The 23235-nt window shown below is 41.4% G+C and overlaps 1 protein-coding gene across 4 annotated transcripts in view; it reads left to right on the top strand.

The window, feature by feature from the left end:
• The first annotated feature begins 1239 nt into the window (after window positions 1–1239).
• The window catches only part of ABTB2 (ankyrin repeat and BTB domain containing 2), a 146656-nt gene continuing 124660 nt past the window's right edge, over window positions 1240–23235 (top strand). For 3 of the 4 annotated variants that reach the window (XM_074918461.1, XM_074918463.1, XM_074918462.1), the window contains exon 1: window positions 12004–13033. In XM_074918461.1, coding sequence (XP_074774562.1) covers window positions 12169–13033 — 865 coding nt within the window. In that variant the 5' untranslated portion in view covers window positions 12004–12168. Of the gene's footprint in view, window positions 1279–12003; window positions 13034–23235 lie in introns of those variants that run through there. The other variant, XM_074918464.1, reaches the window with a different exon arrangement.

Below are 23235 nucleotides of genomic sequence, written 5' to 3'. Positions count from 1 at the left end.
ACAAAACCATTGAGGGTTTATAGCATTTTGGCTTGGGTTCATGAGAAGAGCTGGGCATACCTCTGTTATACCTGGGGACAGGCTAGACTGGAGGTTTCCAGCCTAACACACTGCTGGCGGGTCTTAGGGCAGCTTCACACTCCTGAATTCTGTCAATAGTGGTGAGCAGGGCCATTTTAAATTTCATAAGATGAAAGCAGAATCTATGTGAAGGAGAGCATGTGACTGCATTAAACACAGGGAGATGTATGCGTCTCCTGGCAAGAGATGGCTCTGACAAGCATTCATAAATTCCCATGCCTGTATATGGCTCCTTGGAACCTTTTCTGCACAGATCAGAAGTGCTCCCTGGGTACAAATCCCATTCCACCCAGACGTCCCATGGAAACAACGACATGCTGGAATGCAGTTGATATAAATTATGTGACATCATCTCAGTGAAGGGATAGTCATCACACCTCCTGTCTTCTCCTATTGATGCTTTCACATGCATTTCCTATCCAACTCCTTTCCAAGGTTCCTAATTGCAGAAGACATCTTCCCATGGGCCTGTCACCCTAGGCCACATGTGGCACCCTGGCAAGGATGGGAGGGACAATACTCCAGGTGTTACAGAGTATAGAGTGTAAGACAGGGTCAGCACTCCTGACCTTTTGGTGTAGGGCAGTCTCAAAACACGGAAGAAACAGGACAACTTACCACAAGCATGCCTTCTCTCCTTAACCTTCAGCCTAGGATTTCTGGCTGGAATACTGTGTACGTGGTGACAGATGTGCTCACACAGCACAAGGGATGCTGGTTTAATCCCTTTACAGTAGGCATCCAAGGTAGCTGCACAACCAAGGGTCAGCTAACAGTGAGCACAGGAGGCCTGGTAGGACGCTGGGGTAGGAACGATTCATTGAGAGGGGACAGTGGTAGTGGGTACCAGCTCCACAGCAGACAGGGGTGGGCACTGCTACTCACCTCAGAGGCATATTCCAATTCAAAGTGAGGCACCTGAAGCATCAAAAAGTTTTTAATTCACTCCTTACTGAGGGCAGGTTAGAAAAATACAGCAGCAAAGTTCCACTACCACATTGTGCTTCTCATAATATACATCAGCTTGATTCTCATCCTAACTCTGTTTTCCTGTCCCTGTCTCATTTGCTTTTTCCTTCCTTTTTCTCGTTCAGGAACACGCTACTGCACGGAGAGATGCCTAGGTCAGTAGGTGTGACACCTCATCGTGTTGGGCCACCTTGTTGAGTGCCATGCTGGGAACATATCTGCAAATGGGTGAGTTGAAACCTCCTCCTCCTGCAAAATTGTTTTGTCTTTGGGAAGCAGGTGTCTGCAACAGTGCACTATGCTGTGTTTGTCTTGCCAATATATTGTGAACAGAAAGGAGTACTCCCTCTTCCAGAGGGTTTATGGTAGGGATAAGGAAAGAAAGTGTATCTCTATTTCTAGTTCTATAAATAGAAAGTCAGTGGCTTCAGTATGGTGCAGTTCAGACATTATGGGCAGTCCTGCAGCTATTCTAAGCAGTTATGTATGCAATACATGGTGCACTGGATCCCTCTGAGAGGCAAGACACCTCGTGGCGATAGTGCCATATCATCCAACAGCATCTGTTTGAAACGGTGCCACATAGGCAGCGCCTCCGTGTTCACATGCACCCCCCTTCCGTGAGGTGTGTCAAGCAGCAGTTTTTTTACACAGTAGTGGGAAAGCCGGTATTCATCTTTCTCGGGAGCATTTTTCATTCTGCAGTGAATTGAATTACCGCACATTTGATAGACATCCTGGAGCAGTTCAGGTACGGTGCTGCTGTGGTATTCCCAGCCAGCCAGCCTCGAGAGGGCAGCAGCGGGTTACTATGACACAGAGAAGCTGCCTAATCCTACAAATTTTGGTGTTCCTTGGGAAAATAAAGCTCTGACTAAGCACAACCAGGGGGAAGCCTGTACAGACCGTGATGGAGTAGTAGCCCTTGTGAGGGCTGGTAAGAACCTTGTGGAACGAGATCCTACATCAGCTAGGAAGCTGTTGGTAGACTGGTGTATGTCAGTACCGTAATAAATACTGCAGCTCTTGTCCTAAGATTCAGAAATATTCAGGACAAGGTAGAAGACATTTTAAGACTTGGGGTTTTGCCCTTGCATTTCCCCTATCATTTGTCAATTCTTTTCAGCGTTGTTTGCCTTTGTAACCACTATTCTTACCACAGACTGGTATGCTCTGGGGCATCTACTTTATAGCAGTGTTAGAGGATAATAGTTTATCTGGTTTCCTGATGGTTTCCTGACTGTTAAGTATTATGAGAAACACAATATTTAACTATAAATGTCTGGCTGGTTGGCTATTCTTTCCACTGACTCTGTGATCATAGTAGCTGACTTTTGATAATGTTACTGTCAACACAGTATTACTGGCTAAGAAGAGAGAGTTGAGGACATGAACATTATTTCAATACACACATTCCAGGAAGCGTGACACACATCCATTGCAATCTTTACATGTAATTTGTTCTATCAAGTGCCTCATGAAACAGGTTAATATTACAGCCAGTGAATGGCTATAGTAATAAGTGCGGTTTTGACAGGAAATTCATCCAAACATGTGAGTGTTCTGGCACAGGGGACTGTAGCACGTTTCCACACATATGTGATATAGTAGTGGAAACATGAAGTGTGACCCCGTGACCAGATAACTGAGATTATTGCAAGTGTCTCCAAAGAATTATTTTACACTGGTAGGTAATTGTATATAAACTTGTCAGACCTGGTGTTGTCTATCTACTAGATATACACATTAGTATATCTATCTAGATATCTAGGTGACTAGAGAAGTTTATCCTGCTGTAACTTTATAGCTTGTTGTTATAAGTTAGTAGCTGTTAAATGCTGAAGAACAACATATTTTTTTGCAGGTATTTCAGTAATGCTTAATGACTCTAGGAACGTTCTAGATGTTTCATCCCTGCCTAAGAAAAAAAATGCAGGCATTATAAAATTTTAATTAACAGCAAGAGCTGAAAAGAGAAGAAAAGTGGGGGGAAAATAGGCCTCAGTAAGTTTTAGTACACCACTTGCCTTGACTAATGTCATGTGATGAAGCAAATACTCTTCTATCCCCTTCGTTTGATCTGATTCCAGATGGTATAATATGATTTGCTATCAGAGAGGGACCTGGGGGTATTGATTGACAGCCGGCTGAATATGAGCCAGCAGTGTGCTCAGGTGGCCAAGAAGGCCAATGGCATCCTGGCTTGTATCAGGATTAGTGTGGCCAGCAGGGACAGGGAAGTGATCTTGCCCCTGTACTTGGTGCTGGTGAGGCCGCACCTTGATTACTGTGTTCAGTTTTGGGCCCCTCACTACAAAAAGAACATGTCCAGAGAAGGGCTACAAAGCTGGTCAAGGGTCTGGAACACATGTCCTGTGAGGAGCGGCTGAGGGAACTGGGATTGTTTAGTCTGGAGAAGAGGAGTCTGAGGGGAGACCTTATCATCCTCTACAACTACCTGAAAGGAAGCTGCAGAGAGCTGGGTTTGGGCCTCTTTAGCCTAGTAGAAAGCAATAGGACAAGAGGGAATGGCCTCAAGTTGCACCAGGGAAGGTTCAGACTAGATATTAGGAAGCATTTCTTTACAGAACAGGTTGGGCGTTGGAATGGGCTGCCCAGGGAGGTGGTGGAGTCCCCATCCCTGGAGGTGTTCAAGAGTAGTGTCGATTTAGAGCTTAAGGATCTGCTGTAGGTGGGAACTGTGCTAGGCGAACGGTTGGACTAGATGATCTCCAGGGTCCTTTCCAACCTAGAGGATTCTGTGATTCTGTGATTTCACCCCCTCAACCCTCATTGGTAAGACCTTGCTGCTAGTGATTGAGAAAGTCTGATATTGTACCAAGTTAGCATCCAGGAATTTAACACATTTTTCAGGTGCTGATCTTTCTTATTCTGACAGTTTTCTCCACCCTTTGTGTCAAGTCCCTCACACTTTGTCATCACAATAATTTTATTACGTTATTCATAGGACAAAAGGATCAAACCTAGGTTTATAATTTTTGTAGTTCCCTAATCTTCCCAATAAGGCCTCCTACAACACTTGTTCAGTTGTCTGATGCATTTAAAAGTAAAAGTCTTTATACACTCTTTATACAATTTCTGGACAGAGATTTTCAATGTTTATTGAGGATTACATTTTAAACTGGGTGAAATTTCATTGGTTATTTGCAAGATTGGCTTGCTTTTCCTACTTCAAAATGTTTTCAAAACAAACATGGAATAAATGCATTGTAGGTGAAATAGCTACTGTCCTACATTAACGAGTGTAGGAAGCATCTTCAATATTATTTTCATTCTTAGAAAGTGTTTGATTTAAAGATGTCCTCATCTATAAAATGTGTGCTGAATTAAGAGAGATTGAAAACTAAATTAACTGGAAATGTTTAAAGATAAGAAGGCTCAGCAGCAGCAGCTGTAGAAATGCTAGTGAGGAATTCCAAATCTAGGCAGAGGACCTGACTCAGGAAAGGAAAAGTTGTGCCAAAAAGGATTCATCTAAGCGTCCTTCACAGTGTGAAGAACAGGATTCATAGAATCACTGAACTGTGGAGGTTAGAAGGCACCTCTGGAGATCATCTAGTCAAACCCTCAAAGCAGGGTCAGCTAAAGCAGGTCGTCCAGGACTATGTCCAGTTGAGTTTTGAATATCTCCAAGGATGGAGACTCCACAACCTCCCTGGACAACCTGTGCCAGTGTTTTACCACCCTCACAGTAAAAAGGTTTGGGGTTTTTTTAATGTCTAAATGGACTTTTTTGTATTTCAGTTTGGGCCTATTGCTTCTGTTCTTTCACTGGACACCACCAAGAAGAGCCTAGCTGTCCGCTTCACTCTGCCCCCATCAGGTGTTTATAATCAAAAGATCCTCTCTCAGCTCCAGGATGAACAGTCCCATGTCTCTCAGCCTCTCATTAAATGACAGAAACTCCAGTCTCTTCATTATTTTTATGTCCTTTTGCTGGATTAGCTCCAGTAGGTCCATGTCTCTCTTGTACTGGAGAGCCCAGAACTGGACTCCGCACTCCAGATGTGCCTCCTCAGCTCTGAGTAGCGGGAAGGATCCCCTCCCTCCACCTGCTGGCAGGACTCTGCCTGATGCGGTCCAGGATGCTGTTGGCCTTCCTTGCCACCAGGATGTACTACTAGCTCATATTCAACTCATACACCAGCACCCACAGGTCTTTTTATGTACAGTTGTTTTCCTGCGGGTCAGCCCCCCAGCATGAAGTGATGCACGGGATTATTCCCCCTTAGATGCAGGATTTGGTGCTTACCTTTGTTAAACTTCATGAGATTCCTGTTTGACCGTTTCTTCAGCCTGCTGAGGACCCTCTGAATGGTAGCACCTGTTGTATCAATCACTCCTCCCATTTTTTGTCACCTGCAAACTTGCCAACTGGCCTGCAGCTCAACTTTGTGATACTGATCACAACCCTTTAAGCCCAGGCAGCTTCAAGTCTACCTCCCTGGCCACTTATTCAGGCCATAATTTAGCAATTTGCTAATGTGAGTGTTACGGGAGTGAGTGTCAAAAGCCTTGCTGAAGTGAAGATAAACAATATAAACTGCTCTTCCCTCATCCATCATGCTAGTGATTTCATCATAGAAGGCTGTCAGGTTAGTCAGGCATCATTTCCCTTTCATAAATCAATACTGACTACTCTAATCACTTTTTTGGTCCCTAATGTGTTTGCAAATGATTTCCAGGATTATTTATTCCATCCGCTTCCCAAGGATAAAGGTGAGGTTGACCAGTTTGCAGCTAGTTGCTTTGAATCCCTTCTGGAGGAACACAGTACAGCCAAAGCTGTCTAGTTAAGCTGTCTGTACAGCAGCAGCAAACCTCTTTTTCATTCATCCTGGGAATTTGATGTGCACAGAGACTTCACTCCTTATCTCTCTAATTGTATCTTCTACAAAAGGCAGCTTTTGAAAGTAAAAAGGATATTTCCTTAATGGATTTTCAGTGTTTTTTAGGCTTTTCATACCTAAAAATGTGTGTCAGCAGCAGACTGTTGTATAAAGTCTTCAGCAATTAAAGTTTTTAAATGGTCTTGCTTAACAGTCATTATTTGTCATGATAGACATGACCCCTTATTTCTTGACAGTTAGTAATAATTTTGAGAAGTAGTACCTTATCTGTCATTACAAATAACAGTAATCTGTGCTGATTTCCTATGCTAAGCGATTTACCTTACTGAAAAGAAATGGAGTGATCTTTTTTGAATAGGAATTTGTTTTAATTGACAGTCTAAGGATATCAGTGAGGCAATTTATGTGATAGGTAATAGCTTTTATTAGACTAAATATTAGAGTAGAAAAAACTAGGCAGGATTTGTTAGGCAAGGGCATTTCTGTGGAGCTGTGAATAGCAAAACATAGTTTTAGTCTATATGAAATCACAGATAAAACCGAGGCAGGGAGAATGTGAGATCACCATTTATTACCAGCAAGCCTGATTTCTTCAGTGCCCTCTCTGTAGAAGATTTCAGTGAGTTCTAACTACCTGAAAAGTTTACACAAGGGATAGTATTATTTCTGAGGATTTTGAAGAACAAAGGCTTGGCCTGAAATTCTTCATTCATGAGATTCTATGTTCTCTTTTTAAATTTTAATTAGTGCTATCAAGTAAATTTACCTATGCATTGTCAATTAACACATTCCAAAATGTAACCTTTGAAAAGGCTGTTCTGCACAAAATGAAGGGGGGGAAGAAGCTGACTTAGTAGATATTGGAAAAGTCTCTTCAGCTGGGAAGATCCAGCGGGTACCTCAGTTATTACTTGGCAGCTGGGGAGGTCAGCAGTGGGTATTTGGTAACTTGCTGAACTGGACCCTCCAGTCAGACAGTAAATTGAGGGGTTTTGCTGGATGGGGATTTTGATGTAGAAAACACACCAGATATACATTATCTCTCCATCAGTGTGGCTTTGAAAATATGCAAAATGTATTCTCTTAACTGCAGTGAACTTTTTTTTTTTTGTATTTGATTTAGACGTGGTATGTGATTCCCCTGCTCTAATCATGCTTCACCTCTACTTTTCCCCCACATCTTCTGGTGTGTGGGTTCAGACTGATTTTCAGATATTAGGCAGCAACTCTTAACAAAGCTACATTTTATTTACAAAAGATAGTTCTGAATGTTGCAGATAAAATGGAGTTAAATTAAGTAGCTATTCGAGGAAAATATCTTTTCACAGTGGGCAAACAGAATTAGCACTTGCTCGAAATAGAGACAGCAGCTTGAGCAGGAAATTTCTAGCAATAACCATGGAGGTAGTTCAGGGCCGCGGAGAAGTGTGGCCAGCTGCTGAGCCTTTGGGCTCATTAACACTCCCCACAGCTGGAGGAAACAAGACTTGGAGAGGGCTCCTCTGCCAGGTGCTCTGTAGGTACTACTTCAGGGTTTTAGTTGCACCGTTCAAAGAGCTTTTTTGAGTACTCTGCTGAGGATAGTTGTGTTTTGGTTCCTTTTTTTTTTTTTTTCTTTTTCTTTTTTTACCTGGTAGAAAAGCTTGAGTCTTCTTTACTTCAAGTGAGTAAAATAATCTCACATGGGATCTAGTGGTAAGGGATGTTTATACCGCTTAATAGCGTGTATGTGAATGCCATTTTCTAGGAATATGCTGAACTTTATGGTTTGAACAAGGAACAGATTCATCTAGCTATTGGTTACTTTAAAAAGTATTGATTTGGATGCTTTGATACAGATTAAGTTTATGGGGGCTTTACATTAGCTTTCACTGTTATGTTTCCTTAAAAAGAAATAGAACAAGTGACTATTTGAAAAAGGGTTTGATGCTATTTGCCTAGTTGCTCTTTGTGTAACAAAGAATGCTGATGCTTTTTAATTCTAATTAATTAATAATCTACTTTAAAACTAGAATTTTAGACTACAGACTTTGACAGAGTTTTATCAGAGTTAGAATAACACTTGTATCCGAACTCTTTGCATGAAGGAAAATGGGGCTTCTAGAATGTCACATTTTTGTTTATTATGGGACTTCCTTTCTGTTTTATCTGTTCCTGAAAGTCTTTTGATACCCTCTGCTTCCTTAACACTTGAATTTTAGAGGGAAAAGATTATAAGAAAACCTGTCTGTAGAAAGTTGACTTTTAATGTATGAAAATAATTCACAATCCCTAATGGCTCCAGTTGAAACATATGCAAAAAGTGCCCAATACTTATCATGCTTTATAAATGAAGGAATGTTAAGTTGTTCTTATTGACATTTTGATAAATGACTTGTAATCTTGATTGTTTGGGTTGGCAATGTTGAGTTAGGCCAGTATAGTAATTGCTTTCTGGACATATACCTTAGTTTTCACAACCTAGTCATATTTGTAACAAAACTGTAATGTGCCCGGTCTGGAAGTGAACTATTTTCTTCTTTTCCAAAGAAAGAAAACAATTTGATTATTTGCTTTCATGCTTCATGTTTCTTTTAGCTGTTCTTTGGAATCTATTACAAATTTGGCTCTTTCCAGTTGTCTGATACAGATAGTGGATTAACACTGAAGAGCACAGATCATGTGGTGAACTTGTTCTGTCATAGATAAATAGTGCACATGAAATTGAGAAGTGCTGCTAGAGAGTCCTTATCTGTCTGGTCTTCTGCATCCCACCCCAGTTTTGGTTTTGTTGTGTTGGGTATCTTGGAGCTTGAGGTTTAAATCTTCAGTAAGGAATATCCTTTCTGTGCTTGGGGGCTTCTGTCTCCCAGTTTGTCTGCCTTTGGAAAACGCTGGTGATAGCCTTGCAGCTGAGGGAGAGAAGGATTTATCAGACAAAATGTATTGTGTAAGGAAATACTTATTACATGGGAAATTCTAAAAATGGAAAGTGGTGTAACTCCTAACTGAGAAAACACTGCATGAGGGAAGAAAGCAGACGCCGCTTGTTAAGCTGGATGATTTTTGTGTTCTTAAATTACTTGGAATGGTAGGAATAACAAACTGTGTGGGAGTATTGGAGAAGTGTGATAAAGGGAAAGAATAGAGATGATTTGTAGAAATGTGTCAAATAATTGCACAGCTGCATTTTTCCTAAATAATGTCAAGTTCCTGTTGGCCAGCTATGTAGTGATTCTTAGTGGCAATTTATGCTTGCTTTTATGATTGAAATGAATCCTAAGAAGTAAACAGAAGAGGATGAATTTTAGAGAAAGCTTTTGCAAAAGGGCATCACAAAACAAAGCACAAAGGCGTTTTAGTGAGAAAGAGGTGATAGAGGTTGGGTTTATGCCTGCTTCCCATTTGTATAGTGTTCAGCTGAAGACACGAGTCTTCTGTATATGACCTTAGACATACAGACAAGGAACTAACATGCTGTACCCTTGAGGAGGCAGTGGAGAGATGTAGGGATGTGACGGATGGACACCACATGGTAACCTACCAAAAGTCATGGTTAAGAAGTCTGCTGTACTCCATGGTACCTAGTATATAGGATTAAATACAGATATATAAGAGTGGGAAGATAATATTTTTAAAAGTATATTGATTGAATGTACTGAATGTGTGAGGCTTAAAACTCTATCCTTTGAATCAGTAATGCCTTGTCTTACATTTAGGTGTCTATTTACCATGTGTACTGTCAGCTGTGTTGTCTTTGCTGGGCTTGAAATACTTAAAAGTAGTGCTCACACCTGAAAAATGTGACAAAATATCAGAGCTAGCTTTGATCTGTAAGATAACTGAGAGAGGTATTAGAATTGCGTAGAAAAAAATACCTATTTCTGAACTGACAGTGGAGCACAAAGTGCTGAGGTGTTATGATTTTCAAATAAACTGGGATGACTTTGGGAGAATTATGTCTGGTTTTATTAGCCAGCTTATGCTTCATGTTTGTGCTTTCATGAGGAGAAGCTATGAAAAAGCAAAGAGATGAATTGTAGTTGGGCTTAGATCTAAAAAAGATGAAAGAAGATGTAATGTTAAAAAAAGCAGTTTTGAGGGTCAACTAGTGGGAAGTCAGTACGCCCTGTTAAGTACTTTGTCTTTTAGTATAAACAGAAGCTGCTTGATCCTGTGAGCAGAAGTAAAAGATGTGATTTTTCTAGTATTTCATTCCTATCTAATAGTTGTTCTGATAAATTTTTCACTGACACTAAGCAACGTGTATACTTCAGTACAAAAATACGAAACGAGATCCCGTAAGGCATTATGCCTTTGAAACAGGAAATCTCTTGTATCCCAGACAGGAGAAAAATCTGTGGAGCAGTGAGCTGCTAGCCATGCAAATAGGTGGTCGGTGCAACGTCTGCTCCAAGGGTTTGTTAGTTCCAGCCTTCATGTGAAAGGACTGCATGCTTGTTCAGGTTGTCTCCAAATACAACCCTTTTGCTTCTTCTGTTGCAAGGAGTCATTACGGGAAAATATTGCACACCGAGAATGGATTGCTGCTCCATTTACCTGCAGAGTTTTTAAATGCACCTGTCTTGGCACTTTTTTTAACAAAAAAAAAGTCAAAGCATCTGGCATGTTGCCTTGTGAAGTGGGTGTTATCGTGGTCAGCCTACTGTTAACAAATTTAGACGACTTTAAGAGAAACCTTTTGGCCTTATACAACTAAAAGACAACAGGACGTGACACTTGGTATTTTTGATTGATATCTATTTAGTTTAATAATGAAGAATATATATACTCTGCAAAAGTACAATCAATACCAACAAGGATGCCATCTTTGTAAGGGGGAGAGACTTGTTTCCTGCGAGTCACCGCAGCAGTGGTTTAAGGTTAACGAGTGCTGAAATTCCTGACTGAAGTTTCCTTCCACGGGTTTTAAATATCAAACACCACTGTAGAGCGAAAACGAGCGCAGAGCTTCTGTGTGTCTTATAGAGCAGAAGTAAAACGCTGCATCTGTAAATAAGAAAGAAAGCTCTTGAAAAATCAGTGCTTGAAATGTGCCAAACGCCTGATATTTGCAGTCACGCCGTCGTCTGGACGGAGGAGGGACCCGTGGCCACCTTCGCTCTCAGTGGCCGACCCTTGTCACCCACTGCTAATGTCATTTCACAGCCTGTGAAAGGTCACTGGATGCTGTGGTGGCCGGGTGGCCGTAAATAGTAGCGGCCTTGTGATCTTTGGGGGTGGGGTGGGGGCGTGTTACTTCTTGTAGAAAGATGTGAAAAATGCGTTTAAAAGTTTAATGACACAACCTGAGGACCTGATGCGGGGAGTGAGGTTTCTTCAGCCGGCGCGGTGCAGCCGAGGGAGGGCACCCTCGGCCCGGGCAGGAGCACTGCATGGGAGGAGAGAAACAAACCAGGCACCTCCGTTTCTTAGCCAGCTCAGGGTTCAAGGTCAGGGCTGTGTAAACCGCCGCACAAAGGCTCCTTTCACCAGCCGGCGCACCGGCCCCGCGCCCGCCCGCACAATCCTCCATTCAGGCGGTGACTCCCGCGGGGCCGGGCGTGCGTGACCCTCGCCCCGGGGAGCCACCACGGCGCCCGGCCCGGTCTCCGCGCCGCTGCCCGGAGCTGGGCAGGGCGGCCGGGCGGCCACCCCGGCCGAGCGGGGCCGGTGGCGGTGGGGCGCGCGGGGTCGCCCGGTCCCGCAGACCGGCGGAGCGCCGCGGTGGCCCCGCCCTCTCCGCCACCGGCCCCGCCCCTCCCGGCTCTATTTGCATACGGACCGCCCAGCTCGGATTTCACTGGCGGACGCGGCCTCCGTCGGCATCGCTGATTGGCTCTTGTCTCCGCAGGTCATTTGCACGCGGCGGTGCGGGCCGCCCGGCAGACCCACGGCGGAGAAGTTGAGTCGGAGCCGCCGCCAAGTGTCCCGCGGAGCGCGCCCCGCCCCGCCGCCGCCCCGCGCCCTCCGCCGGCCCCGCGCCCTGCCCGGGCAGGAGGCGGCCCGGCGCGCCGGGGATCGCCACCGCCGGCTGCCGCCGACCGGCCCTCCCCCGAGGCAGAAGATGGCTGAGAGCAGCCTCCCTGCGGGATGGAGGTAGCCGGCCCTCGGCGGAGCCGGCGTGCGGGGAGGGCTCCTGCTCGCTGTGCTGCGAATCCTCCCGCGCCGTTGGTGGGGCGGGCAGCTCCGACTCGGTAGGCGCAGGAAGGATCTGTCCCAGCCTCACCTTTCGTGCTCTTTGCGGTTGGTTTAACCCGTCTTTCCTATGGCTGGGATATACAGCTCTACTCTGAAGACCCTGGAGGATTTAACTTTGGACTCTGGTTATGGGGCAGGGGATTCCTGCAGGTCCCTTAGTCTCTCTTCTTCCAAGTCCAATTCCCAGGCTTTCACCTCTTCTCAGCACAGAGGCAACTGGTGGTACTACTCGGGCTCCATGAACAGTAGGAATAACAGCTGGGATACCGTGAACACTGTCCTGCCGGAAGACCCCGAGGTTGCAGATATCTTTTCCAAGTGTCCTAAACTGCCGGATCTAGAGGAATACCCATGGACTGATGAAGACATTGGAAAAATACTCAGAAAAGGGAAGGGAGATGGTAATACCAGAACCTTTTCGCAGGAAGCTGTCAGGCGCCTCTCGCAGTTACTGAGGCGCGCCTTGATCAGGGTCTCCAGGGAAGCTCAGCGGCTTAGCGTGATGCACTCCAAGTGCACCAGGTTTGAGGTGCAGAGCGCTATCAAGCTCATTCAGAGCTGGTCGTTGTCGGAAAGCTGTGTCTTGGCGACTGTCAAGGCGCTTTCTCTGTACAGCATGAGTGCTGGAGACGGACTGAGGAAAGGTAAATCAGCCAGATGTGGCCTTACCTTTTCCGTGGGGAGGTTTTTCAGGTGGATGGTGGACACTAGGATCTCGGTTAGGATCCATGAGTATGCAGCCATCTCTTTAACCGCTTGCATGGAAAACCTTGTAGAAGAGATTAAGGCTAGGGTTTTGGCAAGTCAGAGCCCTGATGGTGGAGGAGGGGAGATCTCGTCTGAAATCCTGGAGATGGTTATCAACAACGATGCTGAACTTTGGGGAGTGTTGCAGCCTTACGAGCATCTCATCTGTGGGAAAAATGCAAATGGTAAGATCTAGCTTTCACAATTTCTAATCTCTGTACCAGCAAGTTTTACTCTAAAATCTTTTTTGGTTTTTCTTTTAATCTGAATTGCATCTTGCTCGTGGTTTCTGTGTACGTAAAGCAGACACGACAGTTTCACCAGGCAAGAATGATCCTCCTTTATTCTTAAGACATACCAGTTTATAAAAGGTGCAGAGGCTGTGGGAAACCAAGCCCTGTTGTCCTAACAAATGTCTCCTGACTTTCTACCAGCTGCTGTTTTGAGCATTTTTACTGTAACTGGCGTGTCAGTGTGCTTCTCTGTAACCTCAAAATGAAATGTGCTTTACAAGCAGCTCTTCAGAATATACCACTATTGTTTTTAAACAAAATTTCCATTATAGCGAGTATCTTGCTGTTTTCTCTTAAAGGTGCTATTTCCACATACAGCCTGGAGAGGGAAAACAACATTATTTTTTTTCTTTGCATAGTAAAATATGTTTTCTGAGCAAGAACGTATAACTAAATGTTACTTGGACTTGCTTCTAGTTTAGCAGAAACCTGTGTTGTAGTTAAACTTGTGCGGTAAACAAGAGCTTGTGCTTGACTTGCTCAAGTGATTATGTAGGAGAGTGCCTCAGTAATGAGAATAACATAGCATTAAGGTACTTACCTCTAATTTGCTTAGAAAAGCAGACTTTTTGAACAGTTAAGCAAATAAGCAGATGGAGGAATGTTGGCGTCTTCTGATGAGACTGAGGAGCCATTTGAAAGGCTTAAGTCATGACAGTTCTGTTAAGAGGCTGCACTGTTTATTTTGCATTGTCACACTGAAGAGTACCGTATTTTTCCATGGAAAATGTAGAGAAACATTCAGTTTGGAAAACTGTTCTGTGTACCACACACAGTTTCATTACTTTTGCTGGCCTCATTGTTATGGTCAGATATTCCATGCATAATATCTTTCGGATTTAACTCTTTAGTAGCTTGGTCCTCTTCAAAAGATACTCTCATAAAGAGAGACAAGTAAAGGAGCAGAATTTCTTTGAGGAAAAAATATACCTTGGGTGAAAGTTAGTAATGAAACACGTTGTCAGAGAAGGGCTGACTCAATTTGTGCTCTTTGGGTGCGTTGATTTCCTCCTGTTACCTTATGCCAAAGCAGTAATGTTGTGATTCAGATCACTAGTGAGTAGGTGCAGTGGCTGTCCCCATTGGGTCAGCCTGGTTCAAATTACAACTTAAGAGGGTGGCTGCTATTATGGTGCTCACAAAACCTCTCCTGTGCACTCTATCTGCCCTCAGTCCACTGATAGTGTTACTAAATGTATGTGAAATAAATGTGAAGAGCCCTTTGGGATGTGTTCTTGGCACTGGTGGAAGACATAACTAATTTTAAAAGTCAAGCATAGACATTACTTTTTTTAACTACAAGCTGTTAGATGGAAGAGTATAAAGGTAAGAGGATGTCTTTTCCTCTGCTAAAACACTTGTCATAATTCTTTGTGTACCATGGTAGTATTTGTCACCAGGTCCAAAAAGAGGACTCTGTTCCCTCTCTTGTTCGTTATTTAGAGAAGCTGGAGTAAAATACTGTGGTTCTGTAAAGTAGAACATGCACTTCAGCTGTTCTCTGCGCAGTGTTTCTGCCACGCAGGTTCTCTGTGTAAAATGGACAGGAAGAGTCAGGCCTTCACAGAGCTTTTTTTTTTTTTTTTTTTCTTAAGAGAAACCTCCTTGGAAAAATTGCAATGAATGAATGGAAGCTAGTGTTCAATGGAAACATGAGTGACTGTGCAGGGAAATGCTTATAAATATTCAAACCACCAAATGGTCAGTTACGATAACGCTTGTATAGTGTAACACCAAGCAGTTGCTGGCCACGGAAGGATTGGCTTCTGTTGCTTCTTTTGTTGTTCGTTTCAGATCAATTCTGTCAATAATTGAATGCATTTTTAAAGTCTGAAAATTGAATAAAACCGCACACGAAGGTATCCTGCAATTTCCTGTGACAATCTGTCACTAATATTTTTCCTGACACAAGTCAGTGAATCTTCTAAATGGCTTTTCTTGCAGTTGTAAGACCACAAATGATTTTATATGGATGCAAAAAAAGCTTGAAATAACTTCTTTATTCTTCTCCCTGTAGGAATTGTAAATTAGCAGCATTCACATCATTCTCCACAGTGCTTTCAAATGATCTTGTCTTTTACATTAATTCAAATCTGAGGTAGATGTAGCGGTAAAATAACTGGATTTATTCCAGTACACGGAACAGGAAAACTTGGTTTACTCTCATTTCTGTTTCTTTTATAGTAAGAGCATTTTAATGGGCTACCTGTAAATTGTGAACTTGGCGTATGTTTGTTGGGTTTTGTTTTATAGCACTGAGTTTGATGTTAGAGATAAAAAGCACTTAGAGGTTAAGTTCTAACTCCAGTCAAGCATTGCAATCTCTGGAAGAAATCCGTGGCAGCGTATGATGCAGAAGATTGCACTGGATTATCATAATGGACCTTTCTGGCATTATGATCTATTGAGTACCATTTTCATTATTAGATCAGGATAGCATGATGCTTTGGACTCCAAGAAACAGTAAGTAAATACATAAATCTTTGTAAATTCTCAAGAGACTGAGGTTTAGACCTGTATTCTTCAATGACTAATCTCCCATCAAAGACTGTAGTCCAGTCACTGTTCTTAAGGCTTTGGAGGCTGAAAGCCTAATATTCTGTATTGTAACAGATGTGTTTTAATCAACACGTGGTGAGTAAAGGGTAAAGTTTAAAACTCTGCAAATGCTTAAGAGGAATTCTAATATTATTTTAAATAAATAATAATCTGTGGTTTATTTATTCACCCTTTCTGTTAAACTGGTCTTTAATCAGTTATTTGCTGCTTCTATGAGATGTTTTCTGCTGTCAGTGTCAGTTCTGACTTCATGCTTGGGACTCAGTGTCTCTGCCTTGGAAGGAGGAATGTCATCTGAACCTGTGGCCATAAGGAGCTCTGTAAAGATCTCTGGGTGTGGTAAGACTTTGCCCTTGGAGGCATTTTTAGACAGAGTCTAGGTGAGGTGTTGCAAAAATAGTGCAGCACAAGCTGGAAAGAAAATGGAACAAAAGCAGCAAAAATTATAAGCAGCTACTCAACAACATAGCTACAAGAAGGTAAAAAAAAAAGCCATGTAAATTAGAATATGTATTTTGTTTTCTATTTTTAATTACATGGAGATCTATGCATTGGCTAGATAGAGCTCAAGCAGAGAATGCATCTGGTAGTTTCACAGGAATTATGAGACATGGTATTTTGGAATATTAGAGTCTATTAATTTAAAATGTTGGTTGGAAGATGAGGAGAAATATGACTTCACCTTGGAAATGTGATTCTTTTACTTGAGGTTCCTGAGTTTGACTGGTGCATTCATTAGAATCTGAACTGTCAGCACTGCAAATACATTTTTATATTATTGGCCTATTAGCTACAGCGTTTACATTGTACTTAACTATCTGGTTATTGCCGAACGCTCCTGCGACAGCCAATACACCTGCTGTGCTATTTAATGCATCAGCACATCCTGGTGTTCTGTAGATATAAGTGTTGACAGCTGTTTCTGGGGGAAAAAAAAGGGGGGGGGGTGTGGAATTTAGTTTGGTAACACTGTTTCTTCACATATTCTTAGCCAAAACACTTCAAGTACTCTGTGGATGAACTAATCCACAAAGTAGCCTGTTGGTTTGCTCAGCGGATGAGCAGAAACAGAATCTGAAATAAGTTCTACTTGTGTCTTGAGACATTTTCTTAGAAAGAGGTTGAAGGGGGAATGTATAACCTTTCCTCGTGGTGGGAGGGAATGATTTGGACTCAGTAAAATTAGACCAGGGATGAATTTTATTCTCTCTGATACTAAAGGCTGCAGCACACCCTACTAAGCATAAAGCATGGACTTTGCATTTAGTATCGCTACCTAACCCCATTTTCTTTTGTATTTCATCTTACACTGATAGAACTTTAAAATTATTGCTGAATTTAACATTGGGGATTTTTACAGCTGTGCCATTATAAAAATTCTTTGTATAGTTATCAAAATTATTTAAAATAATTTCTTTATTTCAGTGTAATCATGGTACTGTACTGAAGTCGAGCATGAAAAAAACCCAAACCCACAACCGACATTTCAATAAACAGAATGGCCTTTTGTTATCTGAACTGAACAAACGTATGGTCATAAAGAGCCTCATCAATTTTAATAAGATATCAACACTATTCAGGAAAAAACCCAGCATGTTGGAAGGGGTGTGTTTTGGGGAAGAAAGCTGCAAATGCAATCAATAAACTAAGCTGAGTAGGAATACAAGATTAGTACAGCAGTACTACAGGTGGTTTGCAAATAATTAAAAAAAAAAAATCAAACACACCCCTCTGTCTTCTGTGTCATCATATCTGAAACAGTAGTTTGAAGCAGTGTTGCTTGCTGGGGATTCCTGGGCAGGGATATGATAGACCTACATGCCCGTTTCCATGTTAGATAAGCTGGTTGTAACTATGATCCTATTTGAACTATGGCTTTTGTTCACCTCTGTACCAATGTACCCCCATCGTAGCTTGTGTGCTTCTACTCCTACACATTCTAGAGCTTGGATTTATATACACAAACCCATAAGGACAAAATCTTTAAGCCTAAATGTTAGTGCTTGTATATACATGCTCCCCTCTCCTACAAACGCAAACCACTAGATGCATACTTAAAAAACCCCCAAACATCTGCAGATCTGCATCTTGCTTATGTTGAAGGGTAGATCAAGTAAAGCTAAAATGCCTAATTTTTTTTCCCTTATAGTGGGCTTTATGTGTGTCTATATTTTATTTAGTGACAGTAAAGGAAAACATCATTAATGAAGTAATAATGCTCTTAATCTTTCAAATTGCTGATACTACACCATGGCAATAAAATTTGTGTCCTTTCAGTTTAGTTGGTTAAAGAGCAAGTGCTGAAACTCCATCAGTGTATAACTACCAGCAGCAAATGCTGATATTTGGATTTCAAGTGGGATCAGTGTCAGTGACAGTTTAACCATGGGAAACTGAGAAGCTAGGCCTGTGAAGAAGGAACCTCTTGGAGAGAAGAGTCTGTGACCTGTTGTGTCAAAGCTGAAGTCTATTGTACTGCTAAAGCTAGGGCTTTGAACTGAGCAAATACTGTTGAGGCCAGGACAGAATTTTATCCTTAGTATGTAAAACCCTAAGTTATAACAGGAGGTTTTGTGTGTGGTGTTTGTGGCATTTTGTTTCATTTTTTCAGGTGAAAAACCAAGCTGCTTTAGCTGAAAGTTTAGTAGTGAACACCTCTTCAATATTTGGATATTTGGTGTGTTCTTGCACTTTTTTTTTTTTGTGTCTGCAGAAAATAAGGAATGGGCTTTGAGTATTCATATTCTTAATAACAAAATATGGTATGGTTGATGTACATGTCTTCTGGTATTGAAAGAATTGAAATTAAACTATCGTTTCTGGTTTGAAAGCCTTGCATATAGTCAGCTGGTCTTTCTGAACTAGCCGCTGGAGTGGTTTTTTTATGTACTCCGTCTAATTTCTCACATGATTTGAAACCTAAACTCATTGTTACCATCAGAATAGATGGTTGTCAATGAACTTCCCTAACTGACCTCCAGTACTACAAACTGCCTTCTATTTCCCGAGAGCAGCACTCTTCCAGTACTTGGATGTTGTGTATATTCTAGCTGTTCTGAAGTCTTAATCCTACCTAATGTGGGGCTGTTCCAAAACTAAATGCAGTAATAACATAGGGTGGCAGTGAATTTTGAATAAATTGTGTTTTGATAATGGGGTTGAGAGGAGAGATCTCTTTACACTGAAAAATCTTGTTTGGGTATTAATGTTATTGTAATGTTTTCATGTTGTAATAATTTATTTCTGCTGATATACCTGGTATGATTTAATTAGTCTAGTTAGTGGTGCATTTAGAGCTTCCTTCCTTATCTGTTCATTTTTCTTTCCCTTTCCCTGTCTTGGTGTTGTAATGCATGGGGATGCAATGCTATGAGGGAAATGTATAAGCTTATGAAGCCCTCTGTTGTATGAAATGTAAGTAGAGTACGGGAAATGTTTATTTACAATAGACTGTATAAAATTCACTTATTACAAAATTCCCAAGTTGCAGAGGGGCATGGGTTTAGGACTCAAGCACTTAAATAAGCTCAGAAAGAACTGAAGTTCAGAAGTGCCTGTTTGCGCTTGGGAGCTTCCACCCAAGATCAGATTGTGGAACTAGAAGGAAGTTAATTTTTAAAAAGAACTCATCTTACAGCAATGCAAGAAAAGGTAATATTAATCCTGTGATCTTTACTAAGTTGCTATGTTGTCCTTCTTAAAGTAAAATATAAAATGAACAGGTATTTTTTATCGTGAATAATTTGTCCATTGTGCCAGCAGGATTCTAGAGAGGAGAAACAGGTTTCTAAACACAGTAAAACCACTAGGTACTCAGCAGGGCCCAGGAAATCCGTTAGCAATCTTTATTCTTCTGAATGTTTAGAAAAAAGATCAGAATAATTCTTCATTTACGTTTTAGCTCTCATTTTGCATTTAGTCAGTGCTAAGCTTTTCGAGTCAATATATGTGGTCCTTATAAACATTTTCACACTGTTACAGGCTCAGGACTTTGCAGTCTTGCACTCTGGACATTAAGAAAAACCTCTCGTTGATTAAGTTCTACTTCACCTGTAGTCAACAGAAGAAAATGTCCATTTGATCACGTTGAACTACTGAGAGTTCAGGCTGATGAACAAAAGAATAAACCTAACAATTTCAGGTGCTGCTCTTGTTTTAATAGGATTAATTTACATGTTAGTTTGAACATAAGTGTCTAACATGACATTTGGTTAAATGTAAGCAATCTTGAGGCAATGGTAAAACCAGTACAATGGTGGCTTCATGTTTTCTTAATTTACAAATTGGGATAAAAATATTTCAACAGAACTCTGATTCCTTCCTTTACGGAACAAGAGTTATACTTTAAAAAAACAAAACCCAAAAAAACCCCAACAACTGCTGGACCTTGTTGAGAGCATCTAAGTCAATTTAAAGAATTCCACGTTTTGCATTTCTGAGTGAGGAAAGCCTTTTAAATGGAGTCTCCTTGTTGGCAGTGCAGTCCTTATCACAAGAGAGCAATAATTGAAAGAGGAAGGGATGCACAAATGCCAAAAGGTTTGTTCCTTTCACCCAAATGCATCCAGACTTGCTTTCTGACTTAGGTCACAACCAGGCTGGAACTGTGAGCTCATTCTGGTCCTTAAGAAAGGTTTGGCTACAGTGGGTGTGACTTGGTATGTTTGGCAGGTGGAGCAAGGAGAGACCAGTGCTGGGACAGGCCAGTTATGGGCAGGGCACAGATGAGGGTTGTTTGTCAACCTGTAATTAAAGTGTCTGCCTGCAGCCTGCTGGGGTGGCGGTTGCAGTTTCTGTGAGCTTGGACTATGTGGGATAGAATTAATAACATGACAGTAACTTCTGAGGGAAGGGTATGCTGTAACTGCTGCTTGGGAAAGGATCAGTCCTTTCAATTCAAGTTAAGTGGCATTCTGAGCTGTAAAATCCTTGTTTATTAAAACCTACTTGCTTATGTGTTACTTGCAGATGAAAGTCCCTTAGAATTGTAAACTTCCTCCTCATCTGCTCAAAACCTGTTCTTTAATGATGTGATTTCATTAGCTATAGTCTGGCTGATGTTTTTTGTGGTGGTCCTCTAGGAGGCAGTTGTTTGGATTGGTCTTCACTATGGTCTTCACTATGATCTTAACATGAAACATTTCTTTGGAATAGACATTCAACATAGCTGAGGTTGTGGACTGTAACTTGTGAGAATCATTAAATCAGGTCACAGGGATTGGTGTGAGCATACTTAACCTTCTTCCTGTCAACCAAGCAAAAACTGTCTGGTGTTCTTCATATGGGTTTGACCCAGACAACTCATAGATTAGCTGTAAGCCTGAGCACTTGTCCGTCTTGTTCTGGTTGTTTAATTATTACACCTGGACAATTTCTTTCTTAAAACATATTTGATGTTCACCAGGCAACTTAACCTGCTTCATGTCTGAACTGAGTAAAATACCAGCTTCTGGAAGATGCTGAGAGGTTTCATTCAGTCATCTGTGTAAAGTGCTTTCAGGCTGTGCAGTGATAGGGACTGTAGAAGGCAAAGCATCTTTTTAATCATCTTGGGTCAGCGTACATCTATTCCTATATTTCATGTGAGGCTTTCTCTCTACACTAACTATACTGTCTTACACTGAGAATGTGCATAAGATAAGCGAACAAACGGTGATGCATAAGTACCAAGTCAGCTATTTGATAGGTTTCTGAAAGTGAAATTGAAGTCTAAGCCCTGATTATTTTTTTTATTGTTTTATTTTTAAAAAGTTCTTAGAAGAAAGCTAGAGATGTTTCCAAGTGGCCAGTGATGCTCTGTTGTGGTGTTACAGTGCCATAGCAGTCTATCAGGAAACTGCATTTGGCTGTCCCTGTCCAAAAAATGACAAAGTCTTGACATAAGCAAAAAAGAGTAAAACGGTGGAAAATCTGCTTAAGTAATTGCTGTACTCTTTGTGTAATGACACCAAAATGCTTGAGAAGATGAGGGGTATTTGTGGTATAATCATGGGATAGAGGCTAAGAACTGAAGCCAAATAAACATTTCAGACCAGCTTTACAGTTCATGCGTGTAGATTTATAACAACTGATAAATTTGCTGTGGGGCTATGCAAGATCAAAGTAAATGTTGTTTATGATATTTTAGGGATGAGAGGAAAGGAACACTACAGAAGACATGATTGGCTTGTCCCGTTCTTTAGTGTTTATAACATTGCAGTCCATATTGGATACTTCTGTTGCTTTCATTTCTAGCCCAATCTGCAGTGTGTTGCCTGGGACTGGAGAATAAAGAAGAAAGTATGACTGCATGTTTATGCTGGGACTTAAACATTAAAAAGATAATCATGCAAAGACATAATTATTATTTTCTTGATCTTATATAGCCTTGAGTTTTTTCCTGATTAATTCCAAGATGATAGTTAATAGATTTTCTTCTAATATGTTTTATTGCTCATGAATAAAGCACACTACTACTTCAGATGAGGGCAAGAGTTGGATTTTGGCAAACAGCTAAAGTAGGGAATTAGGCCAGTTTTGCCTCATATTCTTTCTTCAAACTGTTTTGGATTTTTGATGGTTTAACAGAATTTCATAGAAGTCAATTTTGTGTTTACTTTTTTTATTTAAATGACTGCCCAATACTCCATGCAGCACAGACACATGTCAAAACTAATAGATGAAAGCAAAAACCCGGTTTTCTAGTTGCTTTTAGACAGTTCACTTTAACTTTGATTCTACTTGAATGATCTGCTGATGATTCTGCAACCTCTTTTAATCTGAAATTGTGTGTGTCTCAACGTTCCCAGATGGGTGAGGAAGCGGTGTCAGGTGCTGGTGTGGCTTGAGAGGAACAGGGGCACGAGCTGGTGTGGTGTTTCTGCGGTGGGTATGCACACATGCAGGCACAGAACCCCCCTCTCTCTACCATTATGCTGGAGCGTTGACTTCAGAGGTGTCTTTTTGGAGTGTTCTACTGTGTGCTGAACTTGGGAAGAACTGGTAACACATGTCATGAGAAATGTTAACGGCCTGGTGCACACTGAACTTGTCCTCAGAAGTGCTCATCTGTTTCTGCCTCACAAATGGTTGAGAGGTATCCCTTTTATTGCTTTTTCAGTTCTTGTGCAATTTCCTGAGATAATACCACAGGTTTAACCAAAACATTAGGGATGGATGTAGGTCGTAATAATGTAAAAGATAAAATATAATGAAATATATTTCCTCTGGAGGTGGATATAATTTCTGGTTAATTGCACACTGAATTTCTGCTCTTTCATATGAATGTTATCTTCCCTCCACCCCCCACCCTGAGTTTTGTGCTCAACTTGCACTGGGAGTTTTGTTTAGTCTAGCGATCATAAAAATCATTCAAGAGTTGAACAGATACAGTTTTATTATGGTCTTAGTATGGTTTCTGGTACTTTTAAGTTATTATATCAAATTTATAAGGTGTCTGAATATTTTCTCTGAAGTAATAGTTTAACTTAGAGTAGGGGAAAGAAGGTGGAAAGCTAATAGCAGGCAACCAAGAGACATCTTTATTAGTTGTTTTT

The sequence above is a fragment of the Athene noctua genome, chromosome 14 (genome assembly GCF_965140245.1).
Source record: "Athene noctua chromosome 14, bAthNoc1.hap1.1, whole genome shotgun sequence".
Taxonomy (NCBI): Eukaryota; Metazoa; Chordata; class Aves; order Strigiformes; family Strigidae; genus Athene; species Athene noctua.
Note: the sequence above shows the minus strand (reverse complement) of the source record. Positions and strands in the feature narration are given on the sequence as shown.